Below are 22,658 nucleotides of genomic sequence, written 5' to 3'. Positions count from 1 at the left end.
TGACAAGAGCTTTGGGAGCTATTTGAAGAAAAGAACTATACTTCCTAGCTTGGATATTTCGATCAAAATATAAAATTTGCATAATTAATGATGTGATAAGTTTCTAATAATAATTAATACCAATTAACCATACCGATTTTCCTAGATACCTATAAGTAAACCTTCGATCTACCAAAGTTAGAAAAGGGATAGGAAATGAACCCTAACCATTGGACTCTCTAATTCATCATCCTCACCCATCACCCTTACCTCTCGCCTGCTGGTGGTAGTGGTAGTAGTTTTACGGGTGCTCGTCCTGGTCATGGAGCTGATGGTATCGTGGGGCGAGTCCCAGTCCTGGAAGACCTGCGTAGTCGCCATGACGACTTGCTGACGATCCTTCGGCTTCACAAATGAAACTTCACCAAAAGTGGCCTTCGAATAATCCTAATCCCTTCACTGACTCACGATATGCACCCGAACGTTGCGCCTTAAACGACAATCTCTTAATCTTCCAATATCAATCGAACTATCGTCCACTAATCGAGAAACCTACCAGATCACTTCAAACACTTATCATCACAAATAAATCCAGTTGGTCCTACGAAAAATTCCACTCAGCGTAGAAACACTAGAAACGAAGAGTATTATGAATTCGAGGATATATCCAGGAGGTTCCTCGATTAGCAGGATCGATGATCGATACCTACGTGCTCGCCCCATCGGACGAGCCCGATTCACGAAAACGATTTAAAGGTTGGTGGAGGATGGTATCCGCGATTCGAGGTGGACCACGCGCGACTGAGCTTCGGAAGCATGTCTCGGCTTGATCGCGAGTGAACCGCACCGCGCCCCATCCGCAGTCTAATTCCAGAAATACGGAGAAACACGTATAATTAGGACGACCAAGACGACGGCCACTGCGTCGCGACGACGTTACGCGGCGAAAAGAACCGCGACCCTCTGCCGAGAACGATGCGTATACCTCGCCGAGGATGGATCTATGGAACGCGGCAATGTCAAGGGATTATTAACACCTTGAATAATTTGACCAGGTTTTTCAACGGTCATCGATGTTAGGGACTTAATTATGGACTTAACTTATACCGTCATCATTAAGATTGTTAATAGTTGATGCTATGAATTTAATTTAGTTGAAAAAGATTCTGGAAGGTGTTGTTCCAGATGCCCAGCACTGATTATAATAAGTTTGTGTGCCATTAGGGCATTTTTGATTTAACAATTTTATGAGGGTAAACCAACAGAAATTAAATTCATATCTACTGTTATATTTTAAGGAAATTTGTTTTCTTTATTTTCTTCAATAAATGCAAAATATTAAAAGTCAATTTTTTAAAAAATCTCATTCATTACCCCATCTATATTTTTCCTATGACCACAATCAACATTCAAAAAACTTGTAACAGATACTCTTTCAATTTCTGCTATCAAAATAAATTTCTATTGATACGTACTATTGGAAACATCGATGGTACTCATCGATGGTACGAACTTAGGAAAACAAAGGAGCTTGATTGCCAGTCGGTTCGCGAACAAAAATCCACGGAAAAACGAAACAAGCGACGCCGAGGAAAGCGTGACGGGCATCCATTGAGAAGAATAATGGTCGACGCGATCTCACTTTCGACCACGTAGCCAACAAATAAATCAAATATCGACGTTACGTGTCCGTAAATCGAATTCCTGGGGAACTGGCTCGTTGACAGCTCCGACAGCGTGAATGAACTCGTAAGACACAGACGCGTTTATGAGTTTTCCTCCTCGCTGAATTTATGGCGATTATATTGTACGTTCATGATGGAAAAGAAGTCTTTTGTTGGGTCAGCATTGTGAATGGGCAAAAAGGATCTTTGATTTCTGCCATTTTCTTTCTGACTTGAAATAACCAATAGAGAATTTCTTTACTGATATATTATTCAACAAAATATTGAATAATAAAATATTTTGTGTTCTGGAAATTCATTTCTTTGACAGAAGGAGAATAACACAATTTAAAAAAAAAAAAAGATAATATAATTATTATAGAGAATTTTAAGGAAGAAATGAAGAAAATTAGAAAATGAGAAACTTTGTATAATACCATGCAAACTCATGGGATTTTTAGGAGCAAAATAAAATATCTTTTATATTTATAATGAAACAGGACACGAAGACGATTGTTCAGGTTTAACAAAGCCGCGATTAATAAGGTATTAATGCATCGATGTCATCGCGACACCAGGAGCCAAACTCGTTTAACTCTCGGCACAAGCGTCCCTCTTCCACGGGAATTCAATTTGGCACTATCTTGGGAGATAATTTATTCGTTGCTCTCGTGTCACCCTATTGAGAGAATTATTTGAAATCCAAGACTGACGATAAACTGTCTCTAAAACAGATTATGATCAGGTTACCAATTTGAAACGTCCCTGAACCTTATTTCCTACCATAAACCCCAAGGAAAATGAATAAGAAAATACAACAGCAAATATTGAAAGAAGAAATTCTTCAAAGAAAATTTTGCAATTGATAAAAAAAGAAAATACAATAATTTTCTTCGATTAAATTAGAAGATTGAAAGCTACAAAAGTAAATATTGAAGGAAGAAATGTACGATAGCAATGTTGGAAATTTTCTTTCGATTTACGATTGCTTATTTCCTGGCGAAGGCTAAGAATCTGTACCCCGATTTCCTTTTTTCCATCGAGCTATTCGCTGGAAAATTTCGTTTCGTCTTTCATTTATTTTCTGACTCGATGCCTTCGACCCTCTCTCGCTTCGTTGAATTTCCTTCCATTTTCTTACTTCTTTTCCAGCTTTCTTTCCACGTTAATCGAGTTACCCTTTCTTCCGGGCTAACGGCAAGGATTCTTATCTGTATTTTATTCCAGACCTCTACTTCGTTTTTTCATAGAACACTCGCGTTTCCTTTGATACAAATAAAAACAACGTTGGTAAAGGAATAAGCAAAGAAATACTATACGCGGTGAATTGGAAAAATGCATTTCTTATTCTTAGGCAAAATTCAATTTCTTGATTTTAATATTTTTCAACCCTTAAACACATTTGAAATTGTTGTACACATACAGGGTTTCAATATTTTTTTAATTTTAAACTTTAGAAAATATTTATTCTAGTCTTAATATTTTTTAATACTATTTATCCAATATATTATTTGCTTTAGTAAACTTGGATCCAATTGACCCTACATCCACCTCAAAGAACTACTCTTAAGCGGGGGTGTACAAAGAGCCAATGGATCCTCTATGAACGACAGTGACGGCTGTAACCATCAGCAAAATGGATTATTTATAAACGTAATTCCGTTTCCTCGGGATCTGGCCAGATGGCAACACCAACCGAAAGCTTTCGAAAGCTTCTCGAGTCGAAAGCTTTTCCGGAAGAACCGCCAGATGGAGACGAGCTTACGTCGGGAATAATAAAAGAGCGAAAAGAAAAACATTGTTCCTCCATTCTAACGTAAAAATTCATTGTAAAGAAGCTTTATATTTTTTTTTTTTTTTAAGAATGATTCAGAGAATGAACGTAATTCTGCTGTGTAAGATTAGTCGCAAGCTTCGACAGTGAATCAGAGACTCTATTGATATTTTTAGGGGGACGATGTTTGGAAAATTCAGAAAGTTTGGCTGTTTTAATACTGGAGGGCTTTCACAGGGCTTAATGCTCAGCTTTTTTATTAAACTCTACCTAAACCCTTGAAAGGACTGCATGGAGTGGCTGCAGGTTTATTAAATTGGGAGCTGCATCCACCCCAATATAGGAGACATTTTTTTTTCTTCTAAATATATGGACATTTTTATTACTAAATATAAGTAGCTTAGTATTTTTATTATTTTATGGTGTTTCGGGCTCTAGCTTTAAATTGTTTAACAATTTCATAGGACCCATGATATGCACATCCATAAAGTAGCATTAGATAGGTCATATCTAATCTAGGAAAGTCATGCCACTTTTCAAGTGCAGATAATTTATTATAGAAATATATATTTTAATAATACTTGGCTACCATTGTGAAAATTTATTTGACAAAGTGGATGTCTTAACTTGGCAAAATTATAGTAATAATTCAAACTGCAAGGAGGAAGTTTAATTTCAAAAATGAAATAACTGCAATTATTAATGTGTCTGACTATGTACTGAGGTAATCACTGAGGTAATCAAGATATTAAATTGAAAATTGAGAGTAGGCTAAAATTGCATTCTATAAAATTAAAAATATATTGAATTTCACATTTGTAGTCGTCAAAGAAGAATAATAACGATTGAATACGACTCTTCAATTTAATGACAGTAATTACTGGAAAAAAATAAAAAGAATCTCGTTCATCAAGCAAGTCTTTGAACTGCATCACAAAAGGTTTGCCAAACTGCAACGAGACAGATTTTGGCATCGGCAGGAAAATATGAAAATATTCGCGACGTGTCTGACAAACACGATGTCCAACAAAATAACGGGCGCCGGAACGATACGTCGTTAAATAAAATCCTTATCGAATTAACTCGGGTGAAATAAAGAACGGTAATTGTCGAAAGCCGACAAAAGTGTATCGCGAATATTTTAGCAAAACGAAATCGTGGCTGGCGTACGGAAACCACGATTAGTTAAACAAAGAAAACCCGTGTATGTTCGCGATCGCAATTTCGGCTCGTCGTCCATTCCGTGAGTAATTAATTCCACTCACTAATTAGCCTCGCATTCTCCGGATTATTCCCGAGTTCTCCGGGTTCGAAATGGTCCAGGGAACTTCTCGTTTCGTGATTGTTAGGTTGAAACGCTTTTGCTGTTCCCTGACACCGCAATTGATCTTTCTATAATTTATCCTTTCGTAGGTGCTAATAAAATTATTTAATCTTCCTTTGTCGTTCTTATTGTATCGGTAATATTTATTTGAAAATACTTTAATTACGATTTGGTAGATTAACTAAACTGACTCCACTGATTAAAGTAATACCAGTTATTATAGTAATGCGATAAGTTTGAAAAATTTTGTAGTTTCTAAAAAGAGAAAAAAGAAAATTGAAAAATTATTTAATAGAAAGTCTCGCAAGTTGGCTAACCAGAAACTTTCCATCGCTTCGAGTAGGATGATATTTTTAAGTCCCCTTCCACAGACTGTGTCGATGTTGGTAGCCCTTACGTCAGAGATATCACGGTCAATACGATTGTTTTTCCCGTGTTATATTAAAAAAAAATTTTTTATTTTGAGCCACGAACCTTCTCCATTGACCTTCGATCTTGAGTGGTTCTCGCCAAAATGTTGCAATAAATTAATGATTCTAGATGAACCAGTTTAATATTCAGCATGAATATAAATTTTTTAAATTTATATTGAAAATATAATAAACTGATGATTTGAATTTCCAATCACAACTAAGAAGACTGTTATAAATAAAAATACTTTAAAATAGGGGTTACAATCATTCATTTAATTAATAATTTCTAAGAAAACCTTCCCTAAAGAAACCTTCCCATTTTCTTTTTATACAATCATACTGCCTACTCTAAAATTTCCAGTGTTAAAAACAGGAAGAAATGCAAATGAATGACAGAGCCACGCACATGACAATTCACCGATTAAAAAAAAAAAAAAGCAAATAAATAAATAAATAAAATTGATTCATCTGTCGGGGGCAAGAGACACGAGTTCGTTATTACATAACGTAAGATCCTTTTTATCGAGAACACGTTATTTTCGTCACGAGGCTATTTTGCGAGAACACTTTCGACAGAATCGAGGAAACTTCGTGGTGAACGCGAAAATGTACCGGATCCATCCCCGTAACGTTTGATTAAAAATACGTTCACGCGAACCGATAGGTGGCTTTATTTTTATTCGCGAGTAGACAGATTACCCGCAGGAGGTCATCTCTGAGAGCAGTGACTCTGAATGTTTACTGACACGTGCAATATACTACTTCATTAACTTTTTCATTATCATGGACCCCCAAAAATATTATTAACCTACTGATAATCCGCAAGTGCACCCATAGATAATCTTATCACTAGATTGCAGAAATTTATACACCGATGATGTACCAAATTTTGCAAAAATTATTAATTCTAACAAATTTGTAAAACATTTTCCAAATTAATTTGGAAATTAAAATATCGCTTTGTATAAAAATCCACAGTCTATTGCTTCTTCAGTAAATAATTGTGAAAGTTGTTTTAAAATTGAATAATTTTATTAATTAACTATTTCTAGTTAATAAACCGAATGAAGCTCCCTTTATCCTGCTTTCACTCTACCCAATTTACTTGAACAATCTCGCGTTTTAATATCAGAATCTCGTTAGCCATTTCGACGGGGCAAAGGAGCATGAGTAGGAGGAAATTCTTGGAGCGCAAATCAAGGCGGAAATGTCACCGGGTTTTCGTCACGAAGAGAAGAAAACCTTCAAAGGGGAGCGTAAATCTTATCCGCGAGATGTAAGTATCTACTAAACTCGCTTGGACGTCTTATGAGTACGCTCGAGTAACCTCGGCAAAGAACAGTCTTTGTTTGAAGACAATACGATGAGAAAGGTAATCTTCAATTCACGAAAGGATGAAAAGTTTTAGAAACCTGTGAAACATGGTAAATACATATCCAAGTCATACAGTCAATTCTAAACAAATTTTTTATTAAATAAATTCCTTGCTTTAGGCCTTAGGTCAATATGGGATTATTTCTGATTTTTGTCAGAATTTCAATGTTTTGAAATTATCTTATATTTTATGGTACTTTGGTATCATCAAATCATGTCACACCTTTACACATTTTGAAATTTGTCGTTTGCTATGGAAGAGCTTGCTATATTCAATTCAAAGACTGGAAACAGGACAATGATACGAGGAGATGTCAGTGGTCCCGCTTTATTAACCAGCTGACGGTGATTCGTTACACGATATACTGGCGACTGAAACCCCATTAAAATTGACCAAGGATTCCCTGCCACGAGTACGCGATCGTTGGTACCACTTACTGTCGTATTTCCGTCCCGATTTGAAGCACGTATCGTAGAAGCTCGGTCTAAGTTTAGGAGTACACGATCAGTTTACCGCGTTCATCGACGGATCGAGTGAAACGACCACTAGAGACCCTATACTAATTCCAATTCTCTTCCATGACATCAGAAAATTTTATGAATAAACAAAATAATATTCTAAAAAAATTTTTTTTATTAATTATTATGGAAAAATATAAAATAAAAAATTGAGAGTACAAATTTCTATGAAAAATATAAAATATAAATCTAACATTAGAAAATTTATTTTATTTTAAGATGGATGTATGAAAACTTGCATATTAGAATATTTATATAAATAATTAAAATTTCAACCCCGAAAAATACTTGCATAAAAATAACAGATACCTAATTGGTTAATGAATTAATTAATTTCGCTTTGTAATTTAAATTTAATTTCATGCAACATTTATAGACGGTTTCTAGAATTATAAAGGGGAGCTATCAATAGTTTTAATGGGAAAATAAAACAATTAGACAGCGCATAAGAGACGAAGAGGAAAACAAAGTGGAAAAGTCAGTGGGAAAGTTCCAAGTGAAACAAAATAACATTGAGCAGACGAGTCACTTATCTTATAATCTATAGTTCCACGAAGCAGAAGCATCCGTGCTCAAATTAGTTTCTCTCTGCGATGAAAGTCTTTTAAAAATATTACCATCATAAATAATACTTTCCACAGAGAAACGTCGCTTCTAAAACGTCCTGCTAATGTTCTAAACGTCTATATCCGTCAAGAGAAAGAACTAAACACGGATTTATGTACCGTGAAGGATTTGTTCAGATAATTTTCAGATTCTAATATATTATTCTTAAAAATACATACATTCAACCAATACAAATGCTACTTCCTATTTTATTTCTTCAAAAATTAAATAATTATAATTCACAGAAATTATTAAAGTATTTTAATTTATTTTTCATATTTTCCTAATTTATTTTTAATTTAACCAGAGGAATAAATTCACCAGTGGATCTAGTGTTAACGGAATAACAATTAGCCAATGCAAGTGACCCTAAGTGAGCCATACTCAACTTTTGATCTACATTTCCTTTCTAGCATCTCGTTAAATTCTTCCTGCAAATTCCATGTCGCAGTGCACTCGACCCTCTCTGTAAAATTCTCACTACAGCCTCCCTTTCTAAACGCACTTCTAAAACTTTCCCTAAACACTCTCGCTCATTACGCATTGTTCACTTTTAAGAGAACTTACTAACATACGAACAAGGGTTTTGACCTCCTCAAGGTACACACACGCCGACTTCAAACCTTACGAATTTTTATTTACATCTTACTGAAAAAAAAAAAAACATTTCTTCCCAATAATTAGAAGCAACGTTTGAAAACATTAATTTCTTTAAAAAAATTATTTAACCCTTTGAGCACAGAGCATCGCTAAGCTCCACCCTATAAGTGCTATTCTTTATTTCGCGTTTGTACTATGATAATTGATTTAAATAAATATTAAAATTTTATTTTAAACTAAAATTATGTTACTTTTCTTCTTCTTATTTTTTATTTATAATCTTGCTCCTATTTATCACAAAGCTAAAATTCAAAAGTTAAATTACTACTTTCAACCCTGATCAACCGCACATATGGAAACTACCCTAACTTTATTGCAGGTCATATAAACCCGAGAAGAGGAGGGAACAAGAATCCTGATCTCACGGGGAGTCGAGATCGAAGAAAGGATCAACGTTAAGGCGAGGACAGACAACGAAGCGAATCTATTTCGAGAATCGGTCGCGAATCGGCCCCGGTGCGTCAAGCGTGACCGAGCACCCAACGTTCGCTAATTGAGACGCCAGAGACATCGACCAGAAACGAAAACGGAAGCCGCACAGCCGCTCTACCCTCGTCAACTCGCGACGAAATTGCCCCTAGATCCCGTTGGCAAAAGCGATTCCACGCGATCTTGCTTCTCGATCAACGAAGCGAATAGTCGAATTTGTCTTCCCTCGACGCGCCTACGCCTCCTCTTTCCATCGAATTTCTTTGATTTAACACTCTGGTTACCATCAGAAATTTATGGGAAACAAATCTGGTATTTGGTTATTTGCATTAGGTTTGCTTTTATGTCATGAAATCCTATCAGACTAAAACCACTTATAATTTCGAAAGTAATTAAATACAGGTATTATTGATAAATCATTGATTATTTAATAATAGTTCAATTATCATGAAAAATTACTAATTTTTGAGAATTTACAAGATATTTTTAATACAAGTATCTACGATAAGACGTTAATTTATGTTAACGAGAAAATTGAAAGAGACACGAGGTATTCAGAAATTACGATGACAGAACAAAGCAGAACCGACGTATTTTCACGCTGTAATTTCCTGTACTAGCATTCTCTTCTACATTGTCGAGCAAGTGTGTTTGATCTTGCTACTTCTTCGTACGTCTAGTAACCGTGTAGCAATGCAACTTGGCTTGCCAAGTGGTGCATTTCATTCAAGATTGTTCGTTCCCTGAATAAAGACCTATTTGCTCGATCCTTCTCCGTCCCTGTCCCATTATTCGCAATAGTTGCAATTTGCTCCTGTAATCACGTAGAACCACCTTGAATTTCATCATCGTTCTCCACACACAGACACTTAAACTCTGCCAAATGACTTTGTAATACCGTTTTGTTGGAAATCTACTTTAGTTTTGATTTATGCACAGACGAAATGGAGAAATTTAAAGGATGATTAATTTAATAATTTGGGGATCACTGTGGGCCCTATAGAAAGATGATTACTTAAAAAATTTGAGGGGTCACTGTGAATCCCATAGAAGGGGCATCTCGACTGCTATACTAAAAATTACTATTAGAGCTGCAAAATATATTAAGACACTAATTTTTAATAATATAAATATTTAGTCTTCAAATTTAAATTTAAGAAATCAATCTCTGACTAATTCTATATTTTAATTCAAACTATGACAATTTTAAGCTTCCAAAATATTTTTAAATGAAAGTAGATATCTCTTGGAAATTTCAAATTTAATAAAGGGATTCTATAGATACATTTTACAGAGCAATAGAAACAAAATCATTAATACCAATCACGAATCAAGAGCATCCCCCATATCCCCTCGGAAAGCTATATCTCAGCACGTCTCAGCCGCCTATTTCAAGCGAAAGCTAAAAAGAAACGATCCCGAACGAGCATAATTCTCGTGCGGTATCTCACGTGCAAAAACAACATCACTGACCTACGCGTTTTCGTCACCGTGATCAATAACGTAACTTTCAAACCGATCTGGCAAACGTTTATCCGAACAAAACGAACCTCTCTAACCGCAAATTCGCATTAAACGTTCCCTGTGTCTTTGTCCGACCCGTGTAACCCGTCGAGAATATTTTTGAGACTTGTCTAAACGATTCGGAAAGCGTCACCGTTCGTCGTTGTAATTCACAAGGGGAAAGACGTTGCCAAGGAAGAGAGAACGATGGCGATCTGCAACGGGAATTGCAATTCCGGCTGCAACAGGTCTAAATAGTAGCTGCCGAGAGCGTAAAACGTCCCCGACGATTATAAATAATTCAGGCTGGTAAATGACGTCGGAAAAACGCACCGCCTCGACGTCAGACGAGGGAACAGTGACAAAGTTCGATAAATGACGCACTGGGTGGTATTTTAACAATGTGGCACGATTTGATTAAATGTCTTTGTGATATGTTTTTGAAAATATTTTTGAACTGATCAATTTTCGACCCAACTACCTTAGTAATTATAATATGCAGCAAATGGCATCAAGGAAAATAAAAAATTCCCAGAAACAATTTTTCAAATTAAGAAAACCCAAGTCTCTCCCTAAGATATTTTCTAAATCAATAAATTTTTTACCCTAGTTTCTAGTTTTTACATCCAGAAAGGATTTAATTAATGAGATTAACAAATGTAAATATTTTTATCTTTCCTACAACCCTAACATTCCGAAAATAAAAAAACTGAGTCTTGTAAAAATAATTTGCACGATAAATTCGTTCGTCCTCCGACCAAGAATCAATTTATGTAATACACGATTCGTGCACGTGTATTTTATTTAAACTACTATCGCGTCCTTTCGAAAAGTTAAAAGGAGAAACTCATCGTCATTCATCGTTGATAAATGTCGACAACGAACGTTCGAGCTACCGCGGTTTGTAATTTAGAAACGTCCTGAAAGCAGTTCGCTGTAAATCGGGACAATTACTAGATCGATGGTCGGTCCCCGTACACGATGGCGTCTGGGTCGACGATTTTGGCGGAAACATTAATCGTGTACAGTGACATCATCGTAGATAGAACCACAAGGTCATCGTCAATGATGTCGTGAATAATTTCAGGAAGTCTAATCCGCGTGCAATTGGCTCTAAACATCTCAACACTACTTCCTGTATGATATTCATTTTCTATTCACATATTACCTACTGGTTACAAGTAAAATGAATTAGCACTAATCCATAATAATGGTAATAATAATTGAAGACTGAAAGGTGTAACCCTTATTTTCAATTTCCTCTTAATCCTTAATTATTACACTGGAGGGGGGAGGATTTTAATATTCAAATTAGATATTGACAAAAATTAGTCTTTTCTCATAATTAGAAAGAAGCCTCAGAGCTAATTAAATTTTCTCAGAATTATTCAAATATTTTATTTCACCATATCAGTTAAGGGTTAATTGAAGTATACCTAATTTTTATTCTTTTAATTCTAAAATAATGACAGTCAGTGTTAATTAAGAAGAAGATTAGTTTGATCAGGTTTGACGACTGTTCAACAACGCTTTGATGAACGTGTTTTGATGGTTGCCAAAAGGCGTTACAAATGCTTAGAATTTTATCTAAGGTGTGAATTACAGAAGCCACGATGTCGTCACCTTACGATCTTCGAGGCACAAGGTCGGAAGACCTAAAGGCGGGCCGAGATTTTTGTCAAGACTTCGTTGCTCGTGCCAAGAATGTCACGAACCACGGAATGCGTATTCTAATTACACGCTCTTCTTTCTGCAAACCAATGTTTGCGAGTGTTTCAAGTGCTTGCTTTGATTTGGCCCTTAACCCTTGGAACTTTAGGGTGCTGGTTTATACGATAGTACTTTGTGTTGATATAAAGAAAAGTGTTAAAAATGCTAATTTTTCTGTTTAAGCAATTATATAATAAAATAATATATTATATAAAACATCGAAAAATTTAACAGCTGAATAAAATATCAAAATGAATATTAAAATTAAAAAAAAATTCTACTTATAAATATTTGATAATTAACAGATCGAACGTTCTGTTAATGAAGCAATATCGAAGTTAATTCTGGATTATATAGAATATTTGATGGTGATAAATAGTGATAAGAAAGAGTATAACACGTATAATAAACACGTCAATGAATGACGGAAGATGTAACGAGATTGGGCCATAAGAGTGCAATAGAAAGAAACCTGTAAGTAGATAGGGTACGCGCATAGTCAGACATACCTTATATCCTGACTATTTCGCTTAATTTTCATTTCCTATGGAACCTGACAAAGTTTCCTTTTTATCAATTTGTAGACTAGTTAATTATGGTATTTTTACTCAACAAATAAAAAGATTTTATATAAACTTTTAACCTAATCTATTTTATTCCAATCCTATTCAATCCTATTTCATTTCTAGGTGCATTTTAACCTTTGAATATATCCTATCTATTTTATTATTTTTTTACTTATTTTTTAAAAACATTTCTTTTTAAATCCTACTATACATATAATTTTGTATTCGTGAATTATTTGTTTTTAAAATCCTGCGTCAAATTAAATACAGTTTTGATCAATTTATTTGCAATTTCACAAGTTATAATTCTCTTGAAGGAGTTCGAAGTTTTCTTTTCAATAAGATATCGAAAGAAATCAGATCTAAGAAGCTGTAACTTGAACTTTCAAGGCTTTCACTTGCTCGCAGTTAATACTATTTGAGGTTTCAATGTGTAAGCTACATTTTTTTCACAGGTTTCATTCGTACCAGCTTAGTAAAAAACTTGAAATCCTACAAGTGAAACTTGTTCTGTATTTATCACTTGTTTAAGAGTTTCACTCCAGTTACGGATTATTGATCACCAATAATAGTCTTTAATTGGTAAATTAATCGGTAGAAAAGATTAAAAATAAATCTACTAAAAGTTACATCTTCCAAGACAGATTAGACGTTTCATAGAGACCAGACACCATAAATCAGTTAACTCACTGTCACCCATGTTACAAGAGTCACTTCATAAGATAATTAGTCATATGAAGATTGTTTCACTTGCAACAGAACCTCAAATGTCCCATGAAAACAGTATCTATAAAATACACAATTTTAAATTTCCTTTAACAGGAAGTAAAAACTTGATGAAGCTATTTCCTAATCCCAAGAGTATTGATTTTATCTAATCCACTTAAGATTGGAAAAAAAGGAGTTAAAATTCACGTTGAGCAGGTAAAGAAACAGGAAACGAAAGTTTCCATGCAATTAATCGAAGAACGACGAGCAAACGATACGAAACGAAAACATCCACGCGTAAACTCGATGGCTCTTTCGCAGTTTGCGAAATTTGCCGGGGAAATTACTTGCAGTGCTTCTGACGTCCAATTAATCATCGCAATTTTCACTTACTTGACCGTCTGGCAAACGTTGAATTATTTTCCAGCTCGACACTGAACCATCTAAACATCTTTTCCTTCCGTTATTGTTACAAAGCGAAGATAATTCTAGCAACTGTTTTTCTAATTTATTTTGACAAATAAATAGATTTTAAAAACGACTTCAGAGAAAGATTTGCGAATTCTATGATAGAACAAGTTTAGAAAATTGTAATTGAAATATTACTGAAGAATACAAAGTGTAAACAAAATGTATAGATGTATTATTGGAAGAACTTTGAACAGACTAATTTTACAGTGTAATATATAAACATGCTATTTTCGAAATGGAAATGTCATAAAGTATTCATTTTTCACTGTCTTGTATATTTCTAGTCATAAAGTAGTAAAGAGATTCCATTACAAAATCTACAGTTAACATTTACGTAATTTTATAAATAATCCTGCAAATTTATTTTAGGTAATTTATCAATTTATATCACAAATAATATTATATACTAATTTTTAAAACATTACTTATGTTCTTCATATAAGACCATAGAATATTTAATTATTGTATTTAGATCTCTGAAGTTACTTAATTTTTAAAATCCAATTAGAAAATTTAAGAAGGAATCTACACTGATTAATTTTTAGTAATTAGTAAAAAATTTGAGAACAAGGATCTCATAATCTACAAATGTTCATTAACGTTTATTTTTGTGAGATGAATCTAGGATATCAAAACATAGTTGCTAAATATTGCAAAACCTTTGGCTGAAGCTTAAACATCATTTTAACGACAATCCTTCAAACATGTTCAGATTCTATTTGTATTTCAAACTTTCTTCTCAAATGATACAGGATCATTTATCCTTATCAAAACGCTTAATGAATAGCTTTTCTCAATCTTCTACCATTTCCTGGTATTTTTCAAGGCATCGTAATTAAAATATGTGCAAAAACATAAATCTACATGTCCTGTCCATTAAGCAATAAAATTATAACACTGAATAAAATTATTAAACCATGAATGCTTAAACAGTGTCAACCACAGTAGGTGTCCCCAGAGATCTTCAATTTATAATAACTATATTTAATTCAACAATAGCTTGTATATCTTTCAACGAATACAAAATAATTATCTCACAAATAAATGATAGTGTCACCTGAACACGTGTACATTACTGTCTTAAACGTGATTCAAGTGGAATTAACACTGTCAGCAATCTTAATTTCCATGTACCCATTTGTATATCCCATCACGGTGGGTCTCGTCGGAAATGAAGCAAGGAAACGAGCATTGTGATGTATTTTTGTATGCAACACGAACACGATGTCCAGTGATATTTCTATACTGTTGATTTAGAAGACGAATGAACAGGACAGAGGAAAAATTATACGGTCTGCGGTCGTCTAGGTACATATCATGGAACTCTTAGCGTCACCTCATAAATTCACCGTGTTTTACCTTAGACGAAATTAATAACCAACCTCGCGTAGTATTTGCATCTAAACGCGAAGCTAAAACGTATCAACTGAATCGTAGAGTATTTTGCACCCCGACAACCCGTGTCATGGGACAAGCTGTTCTTTAGTCAGCATGGGATGTTCAAAGAAAATCAATATCTACGCTAATATGAATGTTCGAAATTAATATTTAAGGTATATATTGAAATATTTGGTAGAATTATTGGTTGATTAAGAGTACATTAGGATTTTTTTTATTAAGGTAAAATTCTAGGATAATTTGATGATAAAAAAGTAGTGTAAAATACCCCTTGTGACACATGAAATTAAAGCTTGAGAAATAATAAAAATGACCACATAGAAGTTTCATTAATAATTTGTATTAAGAAGCAACACACTATGAAGAAACAAAAATCTAAACCTTCTCTATCATTATGCTCCAAATTCTAACACATAACCATAAGAAAATCTATTACAAAATTGCAATCAATTTCCAATAAATTTATCTTTCGATGATCGCACGATCGTCGATAGAAATTCATGAAACGCAGGCTGGTCGAAGCTTCGTTTCGACCTCGATGCTATTTTAAAAGTACATCAGTACAGGCGTTCGAACCCATGGAGCTAGATGGAACGACACGAGTGGTGATTTTATCAAAGAAATGAGATCGACTTGTCGTCTCTAAATCGCGAATGAAGAATAGAAACGTCAGGTATCCTGTTGCTCTCACGCCAAGCAATCGTCGTTCTCTCGCGTTTGCTCGATTTAAGCAATTTCATCAGTGTGATAAAAGGATGATTATCCGTCCTCATTTGCTCTCAGACACCTATTGAAGCGGGAAATTGTGCCCCTCACGTCTCACGTTTGTTCTTTATAATTGTCTCCTTTGGTTGCTGTCTGAATCGTCATTATTCGAGGCGATTTAGAATTCCAGCGGTACGATTTGCAAATAATTGCATTAATTTGATGAAGAATCATTTAGTATTTGGTAAAATTTTTAGAATTCTAAATATTTAAGTTAATGCAATTTGAAATTTCTAAAATTGTCTAAATTAGAATTAGAATTTGGAAAATTAAGGGTATATTGACCCATCCCAATGGGCCACTCTATTAATTAATGACCCACTGATAAATTACACCAAATTAAAAAAGATATTAATTAAAAATTACTGGGGACCTAAAATTCTCTCCAACGACAAAATATTCTACACCCCTGAACAAGAATGTTACTATTTTTTCTACAACAAGTGAATCTATTCCTTGTTATATTCTGAGGTTTCAATGATTACTATGTATATTCTACGATAGCTGTAAATATTCTTTGCTTGACGTTTAAACCTCCTCGTAAAACACCTAAAAATACCCATTACACAAAGAATACCAGCAGAGTACAAAAACCTCAAATCCACATCTCTTCAATTTCTAATCAAAATTCAATTTAAATCAATACCTTAATTAAATAATTGTCTACTGTATATGATTGATAACAAAATGTCTGATCCCCAGTGTGAGAATAAAATTAATGAACTTATCTTTAAAGGGTCTGAATACTTTCTCAGTTAATTACTAGATTCATAGAAAACAATTTACAATTGGTTCGAAATTTATGTCTGTGATAATTCAACGTCTGCCTACCCTCGCAACACGACAATGATAATAACGATACGAATGATTTAGTTGAATTATCCGTGGCTTCGTAACCCGTCTACTAACCATGGCGCACGTGTTTCAGAATTAATGCCTCGGGACGGCCAAAACTATGTCTATCTTCGACACGTCTATATGGAACGTCCGCTCGACAAGCGGCTGAAATTATCCTCTTGCCAACCAACCGATCTACCAACGCGAGTTATTATTGAAATCGTCGAGCGATTCCGGTAGGCCCCGGTGCCGTCCACCGACCGACCTTAATTAAATAAATATTTATCTAACCGGCAAAGGTTCCTGGTAAACTGCACCAAACAATCGTGGATCCATGCGTTATTTCTGATCTGACTAGGAAAATCATTTCCGGCAATAACATGATCTGAAGAGAAATTGATGATTGACATTGAGAAAAATAGGTAAATTAATATTGGTGCATTTTATTCTATTTGGACTAATTTGTACTGACCACTATTTATTTATTTAGTGGGGTTGGCCAAGAGATTTCATTAGTGACAATGATGTCTTATAAATTTTCTTTTGAGGAGGGGGATGATAAAATGATGGAAGTATACAATTTGGGGGTGGAATTATACTTAGGGGATGTAATTTTGTAAGTACAACCCTTGAAATGATATTGAGTCTGATTTAATAGATAGAATACTTTGAATCAAAGCAGTGTGGGGTTCAAGCTGTAGATATTTAATTAATTACAATCAAAGAGATCACAAATAGATCGTTTGGTCCTTTAATAGATGTTCCATTTAGAATACCACTAATTTTAGAAAGTGCATAGAATTCTACTATTTTCATAGTAATTATTTCATACCACGAAATGATTATTAATAACCTATTGATGAAATGTCTTATGATGCAATTCTGAATGTGCATCCAATATGCACTCCAATATGCAATATCTTCAAAAATTAACATTTCTTTTGATTGGAATTTTATTGAATGAATAAAATTCATATCCTGATAGAAAATAATTTATGAAAAATTACTCGAAATAAAAGCCTATATATAAAAATTTAATTAAAAATTCTTACAATATAAAATGTCATAATCATCACTGAATTTAACCAACCACGTGAGTAAACGAAAATCAGCGTTCTTCCTACTTCTAATACATTCACGTATATAGTATCTAAGTAAAATTTCATTCAAATACCACCCACGTTATACCTTTATTCATCATGTTTACGTTACCGTCAACATGCTGATGAACCGCTTATTTTGTCATAATTTGTCACTTATAATAGACAGAATAAAAAATCAAAAGTCACACAATACTCAGAAATAGAAGATAGTTGAATTTTGATGTAAAGGATCTCTGAGAGTTAAGAAATATTCATCTTTTTTTTATTTTTCGTATAATCGACGTTTGTCGAGCATTCATCGGCCATCGTATTCACGTTCCCCTTCGTTTCTCTGTTCGAAGCGAGTTCGTTGCCAGATCTAAAAGCGTCTAACCGACAATGACGTAGAATCTGAGTAAATCGCGCCTGTTGTCCCTCATTTTGCATTAACGCCGCCCGACTGATCTTTCTTATTCCATGTTGCACCGTGTCGCGTCGATTTAACCCTTACAAGGCTACCTCACCCCCTAAGATGTGAACTGGACCAAGAAGAGTCCTCAGAAAAAGAAGGGGCAGGGAAATGTCAACAGATCCTGCATTCACTTCCTTAGTTTATTAATTCTAATTAATTAAATTTGAAGGTGAATAACACATGCTATAACCCCCCTCTCACTGCATAAATTTAATTGATATATTACAAAACATATTTAGCTGTGAGAAAGTGAATTTAAAAGCTTTTGCTGCAGCTTGAAATTTATGCACAATATTAGACACTAATTTTTATTTATACAAAAAAATGGGAAATTTATCCTTCCTTTATGCCCCCTTACTTAATACTTCTTCTAATTGAAAAAATTTTGAAATTGAAATCAGAAAGGACAAAAAATTCACCTCTACCCAGTTTAATTTAAATCAGACCTGAATGAAAGGTTTAAGTTCCTCCTAAAGTAGGTGAAATTAAATTTTAAATTCAAATTAAAACTGGGTCAGGCTGAATCAGGTGTCAGACTCTAATTAATTCTGTTTTAAATTCCACCCTGTAATGGCTTGCTGTAAACTGTCATGAAAGCTATTTAATCAACCATATGAATCTTAAAAATTCAAATAATTTAAATGAAAGGAAGAACTTGCAAATTAAATAACACTAGCAGACATTCTTCTAAATAAAATAATGTTAATTATAAGCTATTTTTACATTATAAATTTCAAAATATTTCCATTTAATATAAAGTTCAAAGCATCTCAGATAATGTGAAAATCACTGCTTAAAAGAGACTTGAACAATGAACCTTACACTATAAGTGTCTTTGTTTATATTTACATAGTAGTACCGGAGAGTGTACTCTTTATCAGTCCAATATATGAAAAAATAATAAAATATAAGGACTAGAAATGGCATCTATATAAAATCCTAATTAAAAGTAGCCAAAAGGAAAGGACAGTGATCAGACGCCAAGGAAAGTTTGGAATCCTGTTTGCGCGAATTTATTCATTGTTGGTGGTGGCGCGGGCATCACGCCCGATTTTCATCGAGACCGAGTACGGTTACGCGCCAAATAAAGTTGGTAAATCCCTCCGAAACCGGTGGATCGAAATAAGTCCGTTTATCCTTGACGAATATCAGAATGAACCGAGATTTTCGAGCCACCGTCAGAACAGAACAGACTGTGGGTTTATTTTTGGCGTTGCACGAATCGCCGATATATCGGCGGTACTCCTCGAACAACGCTTTAAATCTCGACTCATCATCATTTTTTGACGCGCGTTCGAAAACTCGCCTACGTTCACCGAGCGTAAACTAATTCCTCGACTAGCCGGTTTCGAGATTTAAAGCAACTCGACGACGATGACGCCGACGACGCCAGGGCGCCAGCGACGAACCCTAGTTACCGTAATTCGCACGTGTCACTTATATATGTCGTCACTTACTTCTTGGATTTTGTAGCTGGTCCGGATGGTCTTACGCTTCGTGGTGGTGACTTCGTACGTCTCCTCCACGGTGGCTGCATCCTCATCCTCGTTGTTGTTGTTGTTGTGGCTAAAGACAGCCCCGTCGTCGTTTCCTGACGTAGCGTCAGGAGCGAGGACGTCCGTGGCATCCATCCTCGTGTTCTCCGTATCAGCCTCCAGGGTGAACGATCGCGCGAATCGTTCGATGGAAATCGATCAACACGGACGTCCGGTTCACACGCGACGGTTTTTTGGTTATGTACGTCGAGGGACGGTGAACACGACTGCGGATTGGCCTGTACGACGGCCACGCGAAAAACTTCAACCGAGCAACCGTCGAAAACTATTCCGGGATCGGCGAAGTTCTGCACGAAGCGGAGAGACTAGCCGGACTAAAGCACCGCGGTTCGAGAAACCCGCCTCGAACGTGTTCCCGCACGCCTTTCAACGGCCAAAATAGATCACAAGTTATCCCGAAGGAACTGCTCGCGTCGCGATTAGCCCACTGTCGAATCCGTCCGTCCCCGTCACAATATAAACATTCGAAACCGTTCGACAACTACGACTACGCTCCGCGAACGTTTCCCCTCGAGATCACGTTCGCGACTGATCGTGTGTAAACACGGCCGGAAGTCGCACAACTGACTTGTGTTATTGATTACAGGGATATACATCATGGCTTCGGTGATATTTATCGGTTAATTTAATAGCGTACACGTTATTATATTTGCCAGAAATACGTTTGTATTTGAAAATTGCATAAATTTGTTACTAAATATTATTAAATAAATTGTAATTACAAGTAAGTTGAGTATAATGCGACGCGCTAATTTACAAAATTTCCCTTTCAGTCGAATCGATCAGTTCTTCGTACACGTTTTATTATCGCACTTCGTGTGTTTCTTTAAATATATTCACGATATATATTTTATATTGGGATGAAATTAAATTCATAATTTGATCGCGCGCGGCAACTTTCAAATTTCTGAATCCGCACGCCATCTGATGGTAGGCGGGTTAACTATAATCGTATAAATGCATGATTAAAAAAATCTTGTATTTTGTAATCACGATCAGCGATCTTTTTCGTGTAATATCAATACAACTATCTAATTAAGGTATTCGTCACTATAAATATATTTGTAAAAATCACAGCGAGGTTAATAAGGCAATTTTAAACGCAAACACGTATATCCATGGTAGAATTCTGCTGCGTTCGTCAGGCTTAACGTTCCAAATAAGCGTAACCTGCCAACAATTTTATTGTAACGCGAAAATTGTTAAATAAACAAGACCTGCCAACAATTTTTCGTAACATTGGAATCACCAATTAATCCGTTTGTATAAATGCATCGGTAAGCTTATCTCTTTGCTTGTATCAATCGATCATTCTTATGAGTCCTCACAGTTCTTTAACTGTATTAAATCTTTGGGTCTGAACACTCCAACTTCCGTAATGATGCCTTTAATTAGACTAGCTGGGGTTACGTCGAAAGCTGGATTCCAGCACTGTATTCCAGGCGCGGCAACTCGTTGGTCATTTATATGGGTTAGTTCCCTTTCTGGCCTTTCTTCGATTACAATATGGTCACCACTAGGGATACTAAAGTCTATTGAGGTTCGTGGAGCCGCCACATAGAAGGGTACATTATGATATTTAGCGACAATAGCAATCTAAAGATAATAAAAGTATTAGCATCATAAATAACACTTCAGAGATCGTAATAATTGCGTATCTTACTTGATAAGTTCCAATTTTATTCGCCGTGTCACCGTTCGCTGCAACTCTATCTGCTCCAACTACCACGGCGGAAATGTTCCTCGTTTTCATTAGTGCTGCCACCATGTCGTCGCAAATAAGAGTGGCAGGAATTTTTTCATAAACTAATTCATAAGCAGTCAGTCTTGCTCCTTGATTGTATGGCCTTGTTTCTGAGCAATATGCGTGTTCTGTAACGGTAAATAGTACTGTATAACTTTATGAAATTATATGAAATTTTTAATGATAATGATCATGCAAACGTTACCAAGACTATTCTTTTTGTGGAGGGATCTAATGACACCTAAAGCCGTGCCATAACCAGCTGTTGCAAGACTGCCGGTGTTACAATGCGTTAGAATCCTGACAAAATTATCTCCAGACACATTCTTCAAAATTTCTTGGGCCCCATAATCTCCAATTGCTTTATTATCAGCAATATCCTTATCAAGCATACTTTCAATGGCCTTCAGAAACCTGTAAATAATATCATTAATAGCATCAATGCTGTAAATTGATTTGCGGCATCAGGTTCACATACCTCTGTTTCATTTCTGTGACATTAATAGTCTCATCCTTGCTAAGTTTATTAGCCAACTGAATTAATTCCTCAGCTGCAATTTTCATATTAACCGCTGTTGGCCGAGCAGACACTAAATAATTCAATTTACCCTCTATGTCTCTACGGAGACTCTTTTTGTCTGTGTAGTCTTCATTCTTGATTTCTGCTGCCAAACTTAAACAACCTACAATGGCTATAGCCGGTGCTCCTCGAACCTGTATTAATTTCAAATTACCAATAAAACTTGCTTCATGCAAATGAACAATTCTTCTGTAGTCAACAAGCAATTCAAATAAATTAATTCTATTCAAGTGAGTTGCTCCAAAGTGTCATGGAGTTCTTTCATTACCATTCAAGTGATTTAACGTTTGACTTATTGTTGAACAATTCACATAGTTTGAGGTGATTAGAATGAACTGAGAGAGATTTAATTCTTATTCACCGTTCAGAGACGTACCTGCATATTATTGATCACTTTCCAGCCGTCCTCCACACCTTTGACAGGAATGTATCGGGACATTGCCGGCAACAGTATCTGATCGAGGATCTCCAGCCTGCCGTTTTCCCATTTAATCGCTTGCAGCGTCATTTTGGTACGTCAATGC

General features: G+C 35.2%; 2 protein-coding genes across 23 annotated transcripts in view; both read right to left on the bottom strand.

Moving 5' to 3' along the window:
* Nucleotides 1-20,307, bottom strand: part of tmod (tropomodulin) — a 58,106-nt gene extending 37,799 nt beyond the window's left edge. For 16 of the 21 annotated variants that reach the window (XR_004581909.2, XR_013064222.1, XR_004581905.2 and 13 more), the window contains exon 1: nt 19,712-20,307. Coding sequence is in view for 14 of the 21 variants with exons in the window: in XM_034328270.2 (XP_034184161.2) it covers nt 19,712-19,885 (174 nt within the window). In the remaining 7 variants the exon portion in view is untranslated. Of the gene's footprint in view, nt 1-249; nt 470-535; nt 842-19,711 lie in introns of those variants that run through there. The other 5 variants (XM_034328274.2, XM_034328275.2, XM_034328272.2 and 2 more) reach the window with 5 other exon arrangements.
* A 161-nt stretch (nt 20,308-20,468) lies between these two features.
* Nucleotides 20,469-22,645, bottom strand: LOC117606168 (methylthioribose-1-phosphate isomerase). Of its 2 annotated transcripts, none has more exons than XM_034328280.2 (5): nt 22,511-22,645; nt 22,033-22,268; nt 21,760-21,968; nt 21,474-21,682; nt 20,469-21,406 (listed from the first exon to the last, which is right to left on the bottom strand). In XM_034328280.2, exons 1-5 carry the CDS (start codon nt 22,640-22,642, stop codon nt 21,125-21,127), a joined length of 1,068 nt encoding a protein of 355 aa, XP_034184171.2. In that variant the 5' UTR covers nt 22,643-22,645; the 3' UTR covers nt 20,469-21,124. The 2 variants fall into 2 exon arrangements, with proteins under 2 accessions (XP_034184171.2, XP_034184172.2); XM_034328281.2 differs by having other exon boundaries at nt 21,474-21,664.
* Nucleotides 22,646-22,658: the final 13 nt, after the last annotated feature.

Source organism: Osmia lignaria, chromosome 1, assembly GCF_051020975.1.
Source record: "Osmia lignaria lignaria isolate PbOS001 chromosome 1, iyOsmLign1, whole genome shotgun sequence".
NCBI classification, from domain to species: Eukaryota; Metazoa; Arthropoda; class Insecta; order Hymenoptera; family Megachilidae; genus Osmia; species Osmia lignaria.
The sequence above is the reverse complement of the archived record's forward strand: the minus strand, read 5'-3'. Positions and strand labels throughout refer to the sequence as shown.

Coding starts and splice junctions, on each gene's coding strand:
- LOC117606168 (XM_034328280.2), bottom strand. CDS start 22,642: ATGACGCTGCAAGCGATTAAATGGGAAAACGGCAGGCTGGAGATCCTC. Junction 22,269..22,510: donor AAGTGATCAATAATATGCAG/GTACGTCTCTGA, acceptor AAATTAATACAG/GTTCGAGGAGCACCGGCTAT. Junction 21,407..21,473: donor ATAAAATTGGAACTTATCAA/GTAAGATACGCA, acceptor TATTATCTTTAG/ATTGCTATTGTCGCTAAATA.